General features: G+C 38.1%; 1 protein-coding gene across 6 annotated transcripts in view; it reads left to right on the forward strand.

Annotated features, from left to right (window-relative positions):
- Ptbp3 (polypyrimidine tract binding protein 3) overlaps nt 1-17,546 on the forward strand; it is a 77,922-nt gene that overhangs the window by 40,955 nt on the left and 19,421 nt on the right. For all 6 annotated transcript variants that reach the window (XM_087897108.1, XM_087897107.1, XM_087897106.1 and 3 more), the window contains 3 exons: nt 241-387; nt 11,753-11,917; nt 17,245-17,355. In XM_087897108.1, the coding sequence (XP_087753234.1) occupies nt 241-387; nt 11,753-11,917; nt 17,245-17,355 (423 nt within the window). The remainder of the gene's footprint in view (nt 1-240; nt 388-11,752; nt 11,918-17,244; nt 17,356-17,546) is intronic.

Genomic DNA, 17,546 nt, shown 5'->3' on the forward strand with positions numbered 1-17,546 from the left:
TCTGCGTAACAGCTCTAGCTGCCCTGGAACTCACTTTACAGACCAGGCTGGCCTTGAACGCCTGCTTGAGTGCTGGGACTAAAGGTGGCACACGGCCACCACCTGGCTTGAAAACTCTTATTGGACCCAATTTTCCAAGATTATTCTATCCTCTTGGGGGACAGCGACAATGTATGCTGAGAAAGCAGAAGTTTATACCAGTATACAATAATTCTTAACCATCTTTTATGTTTATTGCAGGCCTTTTTAGAAATGGCTTCTGAAGAAGCTGCTGTTACTATGGTAAATTATTACACTCCTGTTACTCCTCATCTACGAAGTCAGCCTGTTTATATCCAGTATTCCAATCACCGAGAACTTAAGACTGACAATCTGCCCAATCAGGCTGTAAGTATCACAGGCGTCTGTAAGGATAAGTATGCAAACGATCTTATACCTTAGAGAAGAGCTGCCATATATTTTTCTTCATTTTAGTGTACTTTATTATGATTTAGTATATAATTTGTTTTTACAAGCTTAATAATAACAGTTTCATTTGGAAACATAAGTTATGGCATTATAAGTGACATTTACTGGGCCATACATGGCGTCACATTCTTGTAATCCTAGCAGTGGGAAACTGGACTACACAGAAGATTCAGAAGAGCAAGCAGTAACATTTTCTCCCCTCAAATCTGTTTTCACAATTAAAAATAGATAAAATTCTGTACCTCCTAAAATCACAGATGTCAAGGGAATGCTAAAACAAATATAGCCTTTGTTTTGACAGAAAGTAAAAGCTCGGAGTTGACTTTCCAGGGTCTTGTGTGTTTGTCAAGCACTCTACCAGGATCTTTAATCCCTAGCCAGGGGTGATACTCCTGCTGTGATGTTAAGGAGACAGTTTAAGGTATAAAGAATTTGGTCAGAAGTTTTCTTTCAATGAGTTTTGACTCCTCAAGTGAATGTGGAATATTATATAACAGCATAATGCTTTTATTTCTGTTTTTTATTTTGATTCAGTTCATGGTGAACTTTTTTGTCTTTCCAGATTCATTTTAAGTAGTTAAATAGAAATTTATTTTAACATGAAAAAATTTGTCTACAAAACAAAGTACATTTTAACAAAGTGTATTTTAATTTTTAAATACCTTTTTAAATTTAAATATAATTACATCATTTTCTCCTTTCCTTCTTTTTCCTTCAGTCTTTCCCATTTCCCCATTCCTTCTCAAATTCACAACTGCTTTTTATTATTACTGTTACACATATGCTATTAGTGTGTCGTGTCCATCACATACACCCCGCACTCCACACACTTCCCTCTCCCCGACCCTTCAAGACAGGATTTCTCTGTGTACCCTGGCTATCGTGGAACTAACTCTGTAAACCATACTGGACTTGAAGTCAGAGATCCACCTGCCTCTGCCTCCCAAGTACTGGGAGTAAAGCAAGCACTGCCACCTCCTGGGATGCACACAGACACACACATCAAAACCTACTTAGTCTGTTTAATGTTGCTTCTGTGTATATGATTTCATAGCTCACCGTCTGGTTTTGGATAACCAATTAGGGTACACACTCATTTCTGGGGAAGACCAAATCTGCCTTGCTCAGCTGTTGTTAATTGCTTGTGGCTCTTTGTCTAAGAGTAAGACCCGTGAGATTTCCGTCTTCCAGTTAAGCATGTCTGTTGACTGAGGTTTTCTGTCCTTCCCTGTAATCGTTAAGTTCCAAATAAATCACACAGAGGTCTACATTAGTTACAAACTGATTGGCCCATTAACTCAGGCTTCTTATTAACTCTTATAACTTATATTAGCCCATAATTCTTGTCTATGCTAGCCATGTGGCTCGGTACCTTATTCAGCAATGCAGTCACAGCTTACTTTTTCTGTGGCTTGGTCACGACTACAGACTAAGACTTCCTTCTTCCCAGAAATCTTCTGTTCTTGTCGCCCTGCCTATACTTCCTGCCTGGCTACTGGCCAATCTTTGTTTTGTTAAAATACAATTGACAGGGTACAAACCAATGTCCCACAGCATGTCTCTTGGTTTTGTCCTTGTTCATGTCTTGCTTAGGCAGCCACGTGCTGATATAGGTATCATGGAGGTGGCTTTCCAGTCATTTCTAAGAGATAGCATCTCACAGCAGACTCCCTCTTCTCTGACTCTTACAGTCTCTTCCCCCTGCCCCTATATGTTCCCTGAGCCTTGGGTGCAGGGGATGTGTTGTAAATAGATCCCTTGGGGCTGGCTGGGCACCTAGGAGCTAGTCATTCTCTGCATTTTGAACAGTTATTGTTTCCTGTAATGGTCTCCCATTGGCTGCAAAGTGAAGGTTTTTTGCTGAGAGGTGATCTGTGGGTATAAGAATTTAGTGTTTAGAATTTAAGAATTTTTTAATATAAAAACAATTTTGCATGTATTTATCTAGGTCAAGAATTCTCCAGGTTTTTAGTTAGTTGAGAGATTATTATGGGAACTACATTTGTAACTGTATTAAATTATATTTTTCACATTAGTTCAGGAACATTTCCTGCACATAATCCTTATTTTAGTATATTTTATTATTTAGTATATAATAATGCAGTATTTGTTATTTTTTAATTGAACAGACCTTTTACTTAATAATTACCACTCATGCTCTTTTCATTTCCTTTCTTGAGGATCAAATTTAGAGTCTTAAGCATGCTAAACAGGTACTGTACTGTAGAGCTATAGCTTAGACTGTATTTATAGATCATAAAGAACTTGCTCAGCCCGGCTCTGGTGGCACATGTCTTTAATCCCAGCACTCAGGAGGCAGAGGCAGGGGGATTTCTGAGTTTGAGGCCAGCCTGGTCTACAGACAGGTTCCAGGACAGCTAGGACTGTTACACAGAGAAACCCTGACTCAAAAAGAAATCAAAAAACAAGCAAATGAAAGAAACCTGCTCACGGTTAAACATTTAAGCAATCTAGAAAAATATGGAGAAAAAAGCAAGCATCTATTTGACCAGGATAACTGGTAATTGGTGCTAATATTCCCCCATAATAATATGTTATGGACATTGTTCTACAGCAAGAGATATAGAGCTACTTTTGGATTCTTTAAATGACTGATTGTTATTCCCTTAATAGAAGAGCTATAATTTATCCGGGTTTTGATAAACATTTAAATGTTTTTTCTGTTTTATAGTTTTAATAAATCCGTAATAGTACTGCAACTATATGCATTTTGACACACTTGTAACCTTATTTTACTAGGTGTTATTTCTAACATTGAAACCCCTGGGTTCAAGCATATGCATGCTTTAATATCTGTTCTATGGTTGTGTCTTTTTGTTAAACCCTTACTAAATAACAGCTATTTGCGGTAGTTTCTCTTAGAGTCATTTACTTTTAACTTTTTAAAAATTGTGTGTGCGTGTGATATATTGATGTTTGTACGTCTTAGTGTGGGCACAAATATTTGACTTTTATTATGAGTAGGGGTCAGGATGTAGTACAAATAATAAAAAACCAGAGACACATATTGGGATTCAACCTGAAGATCAGCCAACCACTAGAGAGACCTTTTACCTCTACCAAATCTTCAGACCGAAGGGGTGAGAGAGATCCTGTTGCCATGAATCCTCAGACTCCACACTCCAGTGAGTTCCTGTCTCTATTCCTCTCTCTGCCCAGCCATATCACTCCTGTCTCCACCTCCCTGGTACTGGGATTAAAGGTGTGTGATTTCCAAACACTGAGATTAAAGGTGTAAACCACCATCATCTGAATCTGTTTCTGGGATTCATTTTGTATAGCCCAAGGTGTTCTTGAACTCACAGAAATGTGTCCTCCTCTCTCTCTGTCCTGGAATTAAAGATGTGTGTGCCAGCACTCCCTGACTTCTAGTAGCTTAGCTTTGCATTCTGATCTTAAGACCAGCTTTATTTGTTAAAATACGCATAAAATATCACTGCATGTGAAGACAACTTTGGGTGTCATTCCTTGCCTTCCATCTTGTTTAAGACTGTTGTTCGACACTGAACTCCAGGCTAGCTGCCCTTGAGTTTGTGAGTATTTTGTCCTCACCTTCCATCCCCTGTAGGAGCATAGGGACACGGCATTGCTCTGCAGCTTTACTTAAGTTACAGGGATTGCAACAGATGCTTTACCCGATGAGCCATCTCTTCAACCCTCCTTTAACTTTCTAAATTCTGAATGCACATAGCAAATTTTTAGTGGTTCAGAACTATTAACTCATTCATGTTTGGAACTTTTTCACTGCCTTGAAATGAAATTCCACATCTTTAAAGGGTATTTTCCTGTTCCTCCTTTTCTGGCCTCTGTCAACTGCCATTTTATTTTCAGACTGTGACTTTATATTTGAATTGTTTTTTATTCATTTGGTAACCTCTCTTAAGATTGTCTTGGCTTTTCATATTTGTAAAAAGCCGAACATCCTGTCCTGTCACATCTGTGCCACTATAAGATGCTACACGAGCCGGGAACCAGGATGGAGCCTTAAAACACATGCACACAGACAGAGAGGAACACCGGTCATCCTTCATACAAGACCGCCAAAAATGCCCACTTTATTGTGCTCAGGTGCAGTTTATATAGGGATCCTTAGCCACACCCAGCTCTTGGGATCTAGCAGCTTCAGGCACAAGTGTTTCACTGCCACACCCAGCTCTTGGGATCTAGCAGCTTCAGGCACAAGTGTTTCACTCCAGCAGACAAAGGGTCTGAGGCTGGCAAAGAAAGTCAGGGGGCCAGGGATCTACAGTTCCTAACACATACCATGCTCTAATACAGTGTGCCAAGGTTTAAACAAAACAAAATTTCTTTTAATATTTTAAAAAATGTATACTTAGTTTAATGTTTATGAATGTACATACACCACATGTATGTGTCTGGTGCCGATTGAGATTAGAAGAATATCCAGTTGCTTGGAACTTAAGTTATGGATGGTTGTGGGTACTACAAACTCAACCTAGGTCTTTTGCAAGAGCTACAAGTGCTTTCAACAGCTCAACCATCTCTCAAACCACTCTTCCAAAAGCTTCTGGTTTTTTATTTAAGTCTTTGTTTTCCTGTTGTTTTTTTTTTGTTTGTTTTTCAAAGAATAAAAATGGGGCTTTATTCTCCCTTATGACAAGATAAGTTTCTTCTGAATTAACTTACTTAATAACCTATTTATTAATCTGCTGTTGTGAGTGAAACTTGCCTTAGTTTTCATGCATGCTCTTCCTGCATGCTTCCAATATGCATTTATATACACTTGTTAAATTCTTTGTTTATGAATGTTGCTCACTAAGCTTGTACTCCAAATCTAGTTTGGGCCTGACTTTTCACTTCCATTCCTGCTTTAGTGTGCACAATATAGCTTAATCTATTAAGGAGCAATAGACTGTCTCTTTAGAAATTAACTTATTATATTCCTTATAATTATAATTATTTTGTTAACTCTTGTTTTCTTTTAAAAATTGAAATTGGGTTGTTTTGCAATTTGGAAATGATTAACATATTCTTCTCTGATCTTTCATTGTTAAAAGTTCTGCTTTGTTTGTTTTTCTCTTAAAGTTTTTGAGTAGAATTTAAACATTTTCTTCATGTACGTCATACAGTTTTTGCAGTAGTCTGATTCCTAAGTATGTTGGTATAAATTGCCAGAAGAAAAGATAATTTAATACAAACTTAAAGATTGGATTATGCCAAAGGGAAACAGTGAGAAATCCCAGTTGCTTGGCAACCACAGGCACCCGAATGGCCTAGTTTATTCTTAGATAGCCTTGCTTTCTTCCCTACACTTTTTACTTTCACTTTTGTAGAATGTTCAATATGAACTCTAACCAAACAATAAGTCAAAATGGAAAGTACCTGTTCCATGTATTTTAAAATGTTGAGTTTTTTGTTTGTTTTTATTCTGAAAGCTAGGAAGTGGATAGATTCACATTACTTCCCTTTTTTGTTCTCTGAGTATCAAGATAAACCCCGAAAGCATGCGTGCGACTCAGTGGTGAACAGTCGTTCAAGTCCTTATGAAGATAAAGTTTCTCAACACATGGGTCACAACCCCCTGATGTGAAAAGGACTACCTTTTCACAGAGGTTTCCTAAGATCATCGGAAAACAGATATTTACCTATCATAACGGGAACAAAATTACAGATATGAAGTAGCAAATAATTTTACGTTGGGGGGTTCACCACAACATGAAGAATTGTATTAAAGCATTCTGAAGGTTGAGAACCATTGATATAAAGTAGTTCCACCTCCTTGATTTGCAGAAGAATTATAATTATTAAATGTAATTGTGTTGTGAAGTACAAAATTTGAAACCTTCGGAGGTTTTCTTGATCTTATTAAATAGTTTATGAATCTGTAGAAATGATTGTGTAAGGATTTTACCTTTAAAATGTTCTCTCAAATAATTATTAAAATTAAAAGACTAGATTATTCACTCCATACTGGTTTCCATGTTTTTGACTTTGGAAATGTATTCTTCACATCACTTTTGTTTTGTTTTATTAAGATAGGGACTCACTATGATGGCCAAGTTAGGTTAAACTCATTCTCTAGGTCAGACTGTTCTTCTACTCCTATTCTCCGTTATCAGCTTCTAAGTGCTGGGATTACAAGTATGTGCCACCCTGCTCCCTTGGGCACGTTTAAGCTTTATAAAAAATAAATCTTCCCACTGCAACTTAACACAGTACTTGTGCTTGTTTGATTATACTGCTTCTATTTCCCTTATTAATAGTATAATCATTTTAGAATTGTTGGCTCAGATGTCTAAAGATCTTTTCCTACAGTAGTAATTTTATTGCCTCATAATTTTAAACATCAGAAGTGTTTTTATCTTCAAACATTTTTTGTTTTGCTTAAATCTTTTTGTTTAGTTAAAAATTGCTACTAAGAACTTGGTGTGGTTACATAATTTATATGCATGTCTGTATATGCATATTTATAATTTCAGCACTGGAGAAATTGAGGTAGGAAGATTTAATTCAAAATTGACCTTGGCTATGCCATGAAACCATGTCTTAGTAGAAAACAAAAAGCTCAGAATTTTATGATTATAAAAATATATCTATCATATTTTTCACTGTCGTCCCCTCTGAGTTTTTATGTTCAAAAGTTCTTTTCTTTCCTTCCTCCTTCTTTTCATTCCTTCCTTTGCTTCTGCTCCTCCTTCCCCCTCCATCTCTTGAGCTTTTGATACTTCAACCTCTATCTCCTTAGTGCTAGGATTACAGGTGTGTACCACCATACCCCACTTGAAAATCATGTCTTCACTTTCTTGCTAGTTATTTAGAAAGCTTGAATCAGTGCTCTGTGAGCACCAGTGCAGATTGTATTGAATGTTGTATGGTGACTAAGGCACTAATCACCACTGAGTCTCTTATTTTTCTGTCAAAGAGAAAAAGTGAAGAAAGAGGAACAATAGCCGCAAAACTACCAGCAGCGACCACTCACATAGAATTAAAATTAATGACTGATTGTTGACATCATAAGAAATAAGTGAGATCAAATTTGTTTTTAGTTGCACATGCTTTTGATATTTAATCATTTTTACATGAGAGGACTGCTCACTATGATAATGTCTTTGCCCGGGTACTCCAGAACTGTAACACCCAGTGCAGAAATAATCACCTATATTTAGCTACTTATAAAATTCAGCTCCCCAGTTACTGTGGCTGATAGCTGTTATATTGAACAGGGTAAAATCTAGACTTTATCATAAGAATCTGTTGGCTGTAGGATAGCACTTATTAATAGCTTCCACGTCTCTCTTTAACTTATGGAGTGTATAGAATACAGTTCATGTAATATTTACCTATTAATTCTAATCCTGGTTCTTTTTTCATTGGTATTCTTCACCCCATACACATCAATTCAAATTTAAATGCATGGATTCAAATGGAAATCTAAGTTAGTTTTCAAAACTAAAAGCAGCACCATCCTCATTTTCTAATAAAATCTTACAGTGAAGTAAATGAAGTAGATTGTCATTTAAAGCCAGACTGGGGGAGGGGTGTCTAGGACCCCACACTATTGGCTATAAGAAAATAATTTTGAGAAGTAATAATGGAAACAAAATGTTTGCCTAATTCACATATTGTTGTTAACGGTGATGTTGCTTTGGGAACTAAACATTGGGTGTTTTTTTGTATGTTATCTGATATGTAAAAAAATTGCATTGTATAAAACCATTATTAAAATGTTTGTAGACGAGCATTTTTAAAAGGATTGTGGTCACTTCAGCATGTGTGCTAATGTTGAAGTTGATGTAGAGATTTGTATGGCCTCTGCACACATACAGATTTATGAAGTATTGTAAATATTAAAAAAGCTTTTCTCTAACTTGTAAGGAACAAATTAAGTGTTTAAAATAGACAAAGAGCATATTCATAGGCAGGCACAGTGGTGCATGCCCTTAATTCTAGCTCATGGGAGGCAAAGGCAGGCAGATTTCCGAGTTCAAGAACACCTGTTCTACATAATGAATTCCAGACCCTGTCCTGAAAAAAAAATTCAAAGAAAAGAATAAAAGAAAAAGAACAAATACAAGTGTGAAAAAAAATGGGATTTGCTGCCAGGTGGTGGTGGTGCATGTCTTTAATCCCAGAGACAGGCAGATCTCTGTGAGTTCGAGGTTAACCTGGTCCACAGAGAGAGTCCCAGGACAGACTCCAAAGCTACATGGAGAAACCCTGTCTCAAAAAAGCCAAGGTGTTTGTATGTGTGTGTGTGGGGGGGTTGTTAAGAGTGCAGAAAGTAAGTAAAAGGCTCCCAAGTTTGAGAAAGGTACTTAATTTTAATTTTAGCAAAGTTCATTGTAGCAAAAAGCTAAACACTCAAGCATTTCACATTAGAAAAATTATAAGCAAAAATTTAAAGCTACCATCAATTATTTAAATTAGCAATTCTGTGACTAATAGTTTGAAATTGTATATAATGTATGAAAATGAAAACCATATTAAACTTGTAGAATTTTTTATTTTGATGCACACACATTTTTCAAATTATTACCATTCTTAAGTAAATATGGCTAATATGAAGGAACTTGTAAGGAGCAAGGATAATAGGGTAAATAGAAGGAGAAACAAGGAGGAGCAAGCAGTGAGGGGCAATGAGAACAGTGAGAGGAGGACATCGGGCCCCAACCACCGGGTCACCTGCCAGCCATGGAGTGAGAAGGAAAGTAAGACATAAAGAAGGAAGATGAAAAGCCCAGAGGCAGAAGGTAGTTGGGAACATTTAAGAAAAGCTGGCGAGAAACAAGCCAAACTAATGCCAGGCATTTATAAGAATAAGCCTCCATGTGTGATTCATTGGGGAGCTGGGTGGCAGGCCATGAAAAGAGTCCAAAGAGCTTAATATCACACAGCACCATGGCCGCATAATAAAACCGTCTCCGTTGGTGGTGAGGTGCATAAGGCCTCAATCACGCACCATGAACCATGCACTAAGGAATGCTGAGAGCTTTAGTCTTCCTTAGGGAAGAATATAACAATTTTTTTCCAATACCAGAAGGTCAGCCCTAAATCAGTTAATGTTACACGATCGGGCAGGTGTTACTTACTCTCCTTTTACTTCATCTTTAAAAATAACTAGTGTAAGTTTTGAGGGAATTACAAATGGAGAAAAATACATAGAGTATTAAGTTCAATTCTCGGGCCTTTTTTGTGAGTGTATGACCCACCTGGTCCTTCAGTATTAACTGGTGTTTTGTGTATACTTCCTACAAATGGGGGTGTTTCTTCTACCAACTAGAATAAGGGAGTGAACACCGGTTTGGGTTGGTGACATAGACCTGTAATCGCATTTACTCACGAGGATCATGAGTTCAAGGATTTTTGGGACTACACATATATTTTAATGCCAGCTCAAGTAACTTAGTATGACTTTATCTTGAAGTGAAAAAGTACCCCCAAAAAGGCTCAGGTGCCTGGTGTGCATGAGGCCTTGAGTTCAGTACCTATTTCTGAACTCCAAAAAGAAAAAAATAAATTAATATTGGTACATTATTCCTGCCATTTGTGTTTTGGTAATTGTCCTAATAATATTTGGTATAGTTAGGTTCATGTATATGTTCCGTTTGCTTATGTCTTTCTAGTCATTTTAGGCAAATTCTTTTCTTTTAATCTGATGTCTTTAACATGGTTGAAAATGAAAAGCAGTTTATTTCCCAAAGTTTCCCTCAACCTTTGTTGGTCTTATATTTCCTTTTGGTTCAGTTCAGGATATGTATCTTTGCCAAAAACATGTAGAAGTGACACAGTCGTGTTTGCTAGACTTCTGTGTGGAGTTGATATACTTCTCCCTTTGTTCATTGAGAAGGATGGCAGGCTGCTCAGCTGTTTCTTATGCTCTCACTCTATAAAGTCCAAGGATGCTAGAGACTCTTACATAAGATGGTGTCATAGCTGTATGTACCATAAGCACACATTGCTGTGTATGCTTTACATCCCCTCTTAGATTACTTAAAATACCCAATGCAGTGTGAATACTGTGTAACTAGTTGTAATACTCTGACAGGTGTGGTGATACACCCTTGAAATACCCAGCACTCGGGGAGGAGGAAGTTCCAGGCCAGCTACATAATAGCAAGACTTGGTTCCAACAGAAACCCCAAAGTTGTGTTATATTATTTTATTAGGGAGTGTGTGTATAGATGGAAGTTTTTTTGTCTGTTTAGTTGTCATGCCTGCAGATATGGAGGACCCAACTTAAAGGGAAGAAATAGTATCTCATTCACAGGCATTTGGAGATCTCATAAATGTTCTTTACTAACTGTCAGTTGATAGCATTATGGATTTAAAATCATTTCTGTTTATTTTATGGATGACCTTTGATGCTCAAATTTCTCGGATTGGGCCAGTGGGAATCCTTTCAAATTGTCTTCTGTAACCTTTTGACATATCACCTTTATTGTTTCATTGATTTCTACATTTTGGAAAGTATAACAAAAATACTACAAAATCAAAGTTATTTCACACCTGCCTTCTGCATTTCCTGCCACAGCTCTGAACCAGCTGCTTTTTAGAATTCCTTATTTCATTTCAGTGCAAATGTATTAGAAGCTTGCTTGTACGCTAACACTCCATGCCAGGCTAACTGAGTGATGGGTTAGCCTGATCACATTCTAGCCTCTTGCCCTCCCCACGGACCTCTTCACCCTGCTCAGGTTGACTTCATCGCGCTGGCTTCCTATACCATTGTGGGCACCCTTCTAACTCCTTGGGGTCTAGCATGCTCTTCAGGTGATAGCTAACATGAACACTGAGGTACTCATACACATCCCTATATGCCCTTCTCTCCCTCCCTCCCTTCCTGTTTTTAGGTCCCAATTTCCCTTTGCAAGGCAGCCCTGGCTATGGACATGATATTCTGTGGCAGGCCTGCTTTCCCCACTAACACACCAGTCACATTTACACTTGTTTTAAGCCATCTGAAGGGTTTAGAACTAAATTGTTAAGCAATAATGCTGGGACTTAAAGCATGCACCACTGTCCGTGGCTTTTTCATGTGAGTTTTCAGGGTGAAACTCAGGTCCTTATGCTCATACAACAAGCACTTGATTGGTCGAGTCATCTCCTGAGCCCATCTTTAAAAAAAGAAAGAAAACCAACCAAGCAAATTGAAAACTTAAATTCTACAAGTTGGAATATGTACATCCAGATAAAGTATATGGAAATGATTTTGATTTATGTCATCTCGGCTTCAGTATTCATTCACTGCTTCTGTGATCAAAAGTGGTAATTTTTGTTTTTTCTTGTTTGGCTTGTTTTCTAGAGAGCCCAAGCTGCACTGCAGGCTGTCAGTGCTGTACAGTCAGGAAACCTGTCCCTTCCTGGAGCTCCTTCCAATGAAGGCACTGTACTACCTGGGCAGAGTCCTGTGCTCCGGATAATTATTGAAAACCTATTTTACCCTGTCACTTTGGAAGTTCTTCATCAGGTAAGGAAGAAGCTCTTCTGAAAGAAGAATCAACTGTGATTTCCTAAATTTAGTTAATATCTGTTTTTTAAGTTGGGTGTGATAACACAGGATTTTAATTCCAGCACTCAGGAGACAGAGGCAGGCAGCTCTCTGAGTTCAAGGCCAGCCTGGTTTACACAGTGAGCTACAGCACAGCCACACTACGTACAGTAACCTCCTTCCCCTCACCCACCCTAAATCTGTTCCTTACCAATTTGGTTGATACTTTCTTTTCATTATCTGCTTAAATAATAAAAGACTATTTCTTCTGTTGCATAGAAGAAATTGTGTCAGGTATTTTTGACAGCCCCCCTTTTCTAAATTTCTTTCTTTATTTTGAGACGGGAATTGGCCTTTATAGAGCCCTATCCTGGAAATCACTATTGACCAGTCTGGTCTCAAACTCACAGAGATATTTGCTGTCTCTGCTTCTTGAGTGCTGGTATTGAAGGGTAAGTTAATACACCTGGCCTAACTTGGAATTTGTGATTCACAAAGATACATCGAAGTGGCAAGGTTTGGGATATAGCTGAATTGTAGAGCCATGTGGCAAGAAGAACTTTCATGTATGCAGTCTTAATGTTCAGTTCCTCTTACCAATAATTATGATAATGATACCAAACACTGGAGGGAAAACAGTGGGTGAGAAATTCTAATTTTAACCAGATGTGATGGCTTGTTAATAATAAAATACCACATCAAAACCAACAAAATGGAATTATTTTCCTGTCTAGTGATTACTCTGAAGAGATACCATGACCAAGGCAACTCTTAATAAAAGAAAGCATTGGAGTTGGTGCTTGCTTATAGTTTCAGAGGCTTCTTTCTTAGTCTATTATCATCAGGGTGCACATACACATTCAGAAATACTTGGCAGCGCATGGTGGCGCACACCTTTAATCTCAGCACTCAGGAGGCAGAGGCAGGTGTATCTCTGTGAGTTCGAGGCTAGCCTGGTCTACAGAATAAGTTGAAGATAGTCAGAGCTACATAGAGAAACTCTGTCCACCCCCAAATCTGTGTGTGTGTAAGTGTATAAATTCTGAAGGGAAGTTAAGCTTTAGTACATTACACAGATATATGATATGCATTTTATCCAATTTCAAAAGACCCCATAATCTTTCAGTCTCATGTGGTTCAAGTGGGTCAGGCTCTATCCCTAGCAAGCAGCTGACTAGGACAGTGTTATCCACAGGGTTCTGGCTTTAGCATTATGAAAGGCACGTGAGTAAAAGGATTGTGGAAACTTTTGCAGTTAAGGAGAACCATTTAGGCCAGGCATAGTGTTGCAGCTGCCTAGTTGGGGTGGAGCCTTTCCACCTTGAAGCATGGTGTTTAAAAGTCCAAAGTTCAGAGTCTCTTAAGACTAAAGTTAAGTCTCTAATTCTAGTCCCCTATAAAATCAGAAAACAAATTATGTAGTGACACAGAATATACATTACCATTCCATGAGGGAGTAATGGAGGCATAGGGAGGAAATACTAAACCAGAGTAAGACTGAAACCCAGGAAGACTAGTTATAAATCCTATAGCTCCATGTCCAGTGTCGGTGAACTTGGATGACCCCATCCCTCTAACTGTGCATCTCTGACTTGCTGGTTTCATTCCCCACGTGCAGCTTTCCTTGGCAGATATCTCACAGCTCCAGCATGTCTAACCTCTTGCTATCTCCAGTGCAGTTCACAACTGTTGCCCTCTCAGGGCCTTCGTGCGGGGCCTGTCCTGCCTGCCACACATTTCCTGGCCTCCGTGGTTTATCCTAAACTCCATAAGAAGATTCCATAATCTTTATTCATGCCTCCTTTACGAGTCTAAAGCCAGAACCACATGGATGACACTGCTGTGTTTAGCTGCTCACTTTATGCTGAAGCTAGGCCCCCTTGAACTACATTTGCACACAACTTCTTTTGTTTTCCTTTCTTCTCCTTTTCTTTTAATTTATCTCTCAGCATAAGCTTTGCTCCTGAGGCTCTTTTTTTCTTTAAACTATGTAGAAGCAACGGTGGGCCGCTTCCTACCGCCCACCCGGCAAACTTTACCTGAAATAATTACATGGAAACTGTATTCATTTAAACACTGCCTGGCCCATTAATTCTAGCCTCTTATTGGCTAACTCTCACATCTTGACTAACCCATTTCTAATAATCTGTGTAGTACCACGAAGTGGTGGCTTACCGGAAAAGATGCAACATGTCTGACCTGGCAGCTGGTTCCATGGCGTATGTCTTGCCTCTGCTTTCTTTCTCCCACAATTCTGTTCTGTCTTCCCCACCTACCTATGTTCTGACCTATCAGGCCAAGCAGTTTTCTTTGTTAACCAATGAAAGCAACATATAGAAAGAAGACCCACCTACATCAAAACTGTACATTTTATATCTTGTTTTGCTTGCTCTTATTGTCGATCTCCATATGTGTGATTACTAATAACCACATGACTGGCAATACTAGGCTATCTTGGAATTTCCTCCCCTAAAGAAATTAGTCTATTATTTGGGGGGATTGTTAAGACAGGATTTCTTTGTGTGGCCTTGGCTGTCCTAGAACTAGCTCAATAGACTAGGCTGGCCTCGAACTCAGAGAGATCCACCTTCCTCTGTTTCCTGACTGCTGGGATTAAAGGCATAAACCACCATCATCGGTTTAGTCTGTTAGTTTTAAATTTAGTTGCAGGCAAATTTAAGACAAGGGCAGAAAGTAGTCACAGTCTCAGCCAAAAATATCACAAAAATGGTCTGAGGGGAACAATATTATTATTAAGCCAGGCTTACACAGCTGTCTTCCACAATTCTACTAAAGTGGCCCATTAACCTCTACTTAACAGTGTACAGTTTTCTAATTCAGAATTCCAAAGTCTTTCACGGAAGAGAAAAAAAAAAGCCAGCATGGTCAGGTCTTTCACTATAGTAGCCCACTCCCTGATACCAATTTCTGGGAACCAAGTATACAAATATTTGAGACTTTGGGGCATGCTCATCCAAACTACCACACGTGCCTTTGAATCTATATGACTGAAGAATTGTGAGGTGGGTGTGTATATGTTCAAACACTGAAATACATCTTATCTGAACTCAAACATTATAAATAAGCTGGGCCCTTAGATATTCGTTTAATTCCCATCATCAGCATTTCAATTTATGATAGGACTTTTACTCATTTCCCAATGTGTTCTTCGATATGAATATAAATCCTAAATATGGAATTAGTAGTACCAATGTGTTCCTTTCAATAATTGAGTACCAGTTTTAAAATAAAGTGCACTTTTGAAGCGTTTCCTAGGGAATTTAAGCAGTGGTGTTTGTAGCTCCAGTGTCCCTCCCTAAAAGTGGTTTAGTAGTTACTTAAGTCATTGGTTTCATTGTTCTGTTAAATTTATTTTCTGTTTATTGAACAAAGTAGCATTTAACAGTCAAGACACTGGAGGCTTGAGTTGTAACTGGTCTTTTACTGTTTATTTCACAAAGATAATGACCTCTGTGACCAATCAGCAGAGTGTTTTCATTTGCTTCTGTAATAGTAATAGTATATATATCTCATAGAAAAGATACTTTTGATTCTGTCACTCAACATTGCCACCCCTCATCAAGTGCCTTAGTCAGTTTCATGAGGTCATGACCTAATAGTTTAGTTACCATTTCCCCCAAGTAGTAACAGACTTTCTTTTTCATATAGAAGATTATGGAATCCTATGTGAGCAGGACTTTTCAATTTTCAGAACCATCAGTTGGAGTAAGACTCAGTCTTTAGTTATCCTTGTTTACTTCTTCCCAGTGCAATGGGAGAGAAGTGTTTACCAAAGCTCTTAGGTGCCACACACAAGTGTTTCTTCATTTACTTACTCACAGTACCTAACATTATTTATTCTTTAACACCTGAAACTCTGTTTTCAGCTCTGTTTCAGAGCTTTTCTGAAACTCTGTCTATCTCTATGGTTTTTTTTTTTTTGTTCTCCAGCTTAGCGCTATCTTTATTTCCCTTTCTGTTTCTTGGGCTTGTCATACTTATTCTACAAAGTCCGTTGGCTGATGTCCATCATTTGGTCATCTCAAATGTTTTGTCCTTAAAAAGTTTTCATTACTTTAAGTCTTCTCCCTCAACACTGTATCTCATTCACCCTGACTTAGTCATTGGTCTATTGTTGTGAAGAGACACCAAGACCATAGCAACTCTTATAAAAGCAGACATTTGATTGGGGACTTTCTTACAGTATCTGAAGTATAGCCCATGATCATCAGTATGGACCTGGCTGCATGCGAGCAAGTGCTGGACCAGTGGCTAAGAGCTACATTCTGATCTGTAGGCAAAAAGAGAGACCCTGAGCTTCGGAGGGACTTTTAAAACCTCAAAGCCCACCCCCAGTGACCCTTCATTCAGCAAGGTCCCACCTCTCTGTCCTTTTAATCCTTTCAGGTAGTACCACTCCCTGGTGACTGCATTCAAATATTCAAAGAGCCCGTGTGGACATTCTTACTCAAACCACCACCCTACTAAAGGAGCTGGAGCTGGTTTGAATTTTGTTCTAATGTGCACTCTATTTAATCTCACCCGTCTCTCTTCCTCTTACTTTTCTTATAATACTTAAATATAACCAAACAGTAAGGTTTCCTTTGCCTATTTATTGTCTTAATAAAGGCAGAAATTTTAATTACCTTTTAACTTGCCAGTACTTAAAAAAAGTATCTTGTAATTTGAACAAGCCTGTATTTGAACTCTTGTCTCTGCCTGTAGACGCCTGCAGAAGTAGCTGGTGATTTACAGGGGTGAAATTAATCATTGACTCATTTGATATTTTGTTTTAATTCATACACTGGTGAACATCATTGTATCAAACTATCAGTTAATTGCTATTATATCCTTCTGTTAGAATTGTACTGTTTGTACATACTATAAAATTGTTTGTGGGTGGTGGGTGGCGGGCGCATGCCTTTAATCCCAGAGACAGGTGGGATTTTAATCCAGAAATCCAGAGACAGGTGGATTTCTGTGAGCTTGAGGCCAGCCTGTTCTATAGAGCGAGTTCCATGACAGGCTCCAAAGCTACAGAGAAACTGTCTTGAAAAACAAAACAAATCAAAACAAAAATTTAGTTAAATATTTGAGTACCTGTTATGTGCCAGGATCGTACATAGGGTATTGAAATATTAATGTCTTATACTTGTTTTAAGACATTTTTGTCCCAGAAATTTTAATGGAGAAAATTGTTTATGTTTTATATATTAATATAACTCATTGATGAGGTAAGAGGATCATGAATTTGAAGCCTGCCTGAGCTACAGAACAAGAGATTGTCTTAAACCCTTTTTTTCCAGATATTTTCTAAATTTGGCACAGTCTTGAAGATTATCACCTTTACAAAGAATAATCAGTTTCAAGCCTTGCTTCAGTATGCTGACCCACTGAATGCACATTATGCCAAAATGGTAATTATACTTTCCATTTTTTATTATTAGTCATTTGCTTTGGAGACATATGAAGAGCCATCACATCTCACTTGCTCCAGTTTATCTTGTGTTTAATTAAATCTGCCTTTTGATCATATCATTGTAAGCTATATTGTTCCCTTCTAAGCTAAAACTTACTGCTTTCCCATTGGAAGCAGCTTTAGTCTTAT

Source organism: Myodes glareolus, chromosome 16 (assembly GCF_982192425.1).
Source record: "Myodes glareolus chromosome 16, mMyoGla1.1, whole genome shotgun sequence".
Classification (NCBI taxonomy): Eukaryota; Metazoa; Chordata; class Mammalia; order Rodentia; family Cricetidae; genus Myodes; species Myodes glareolus.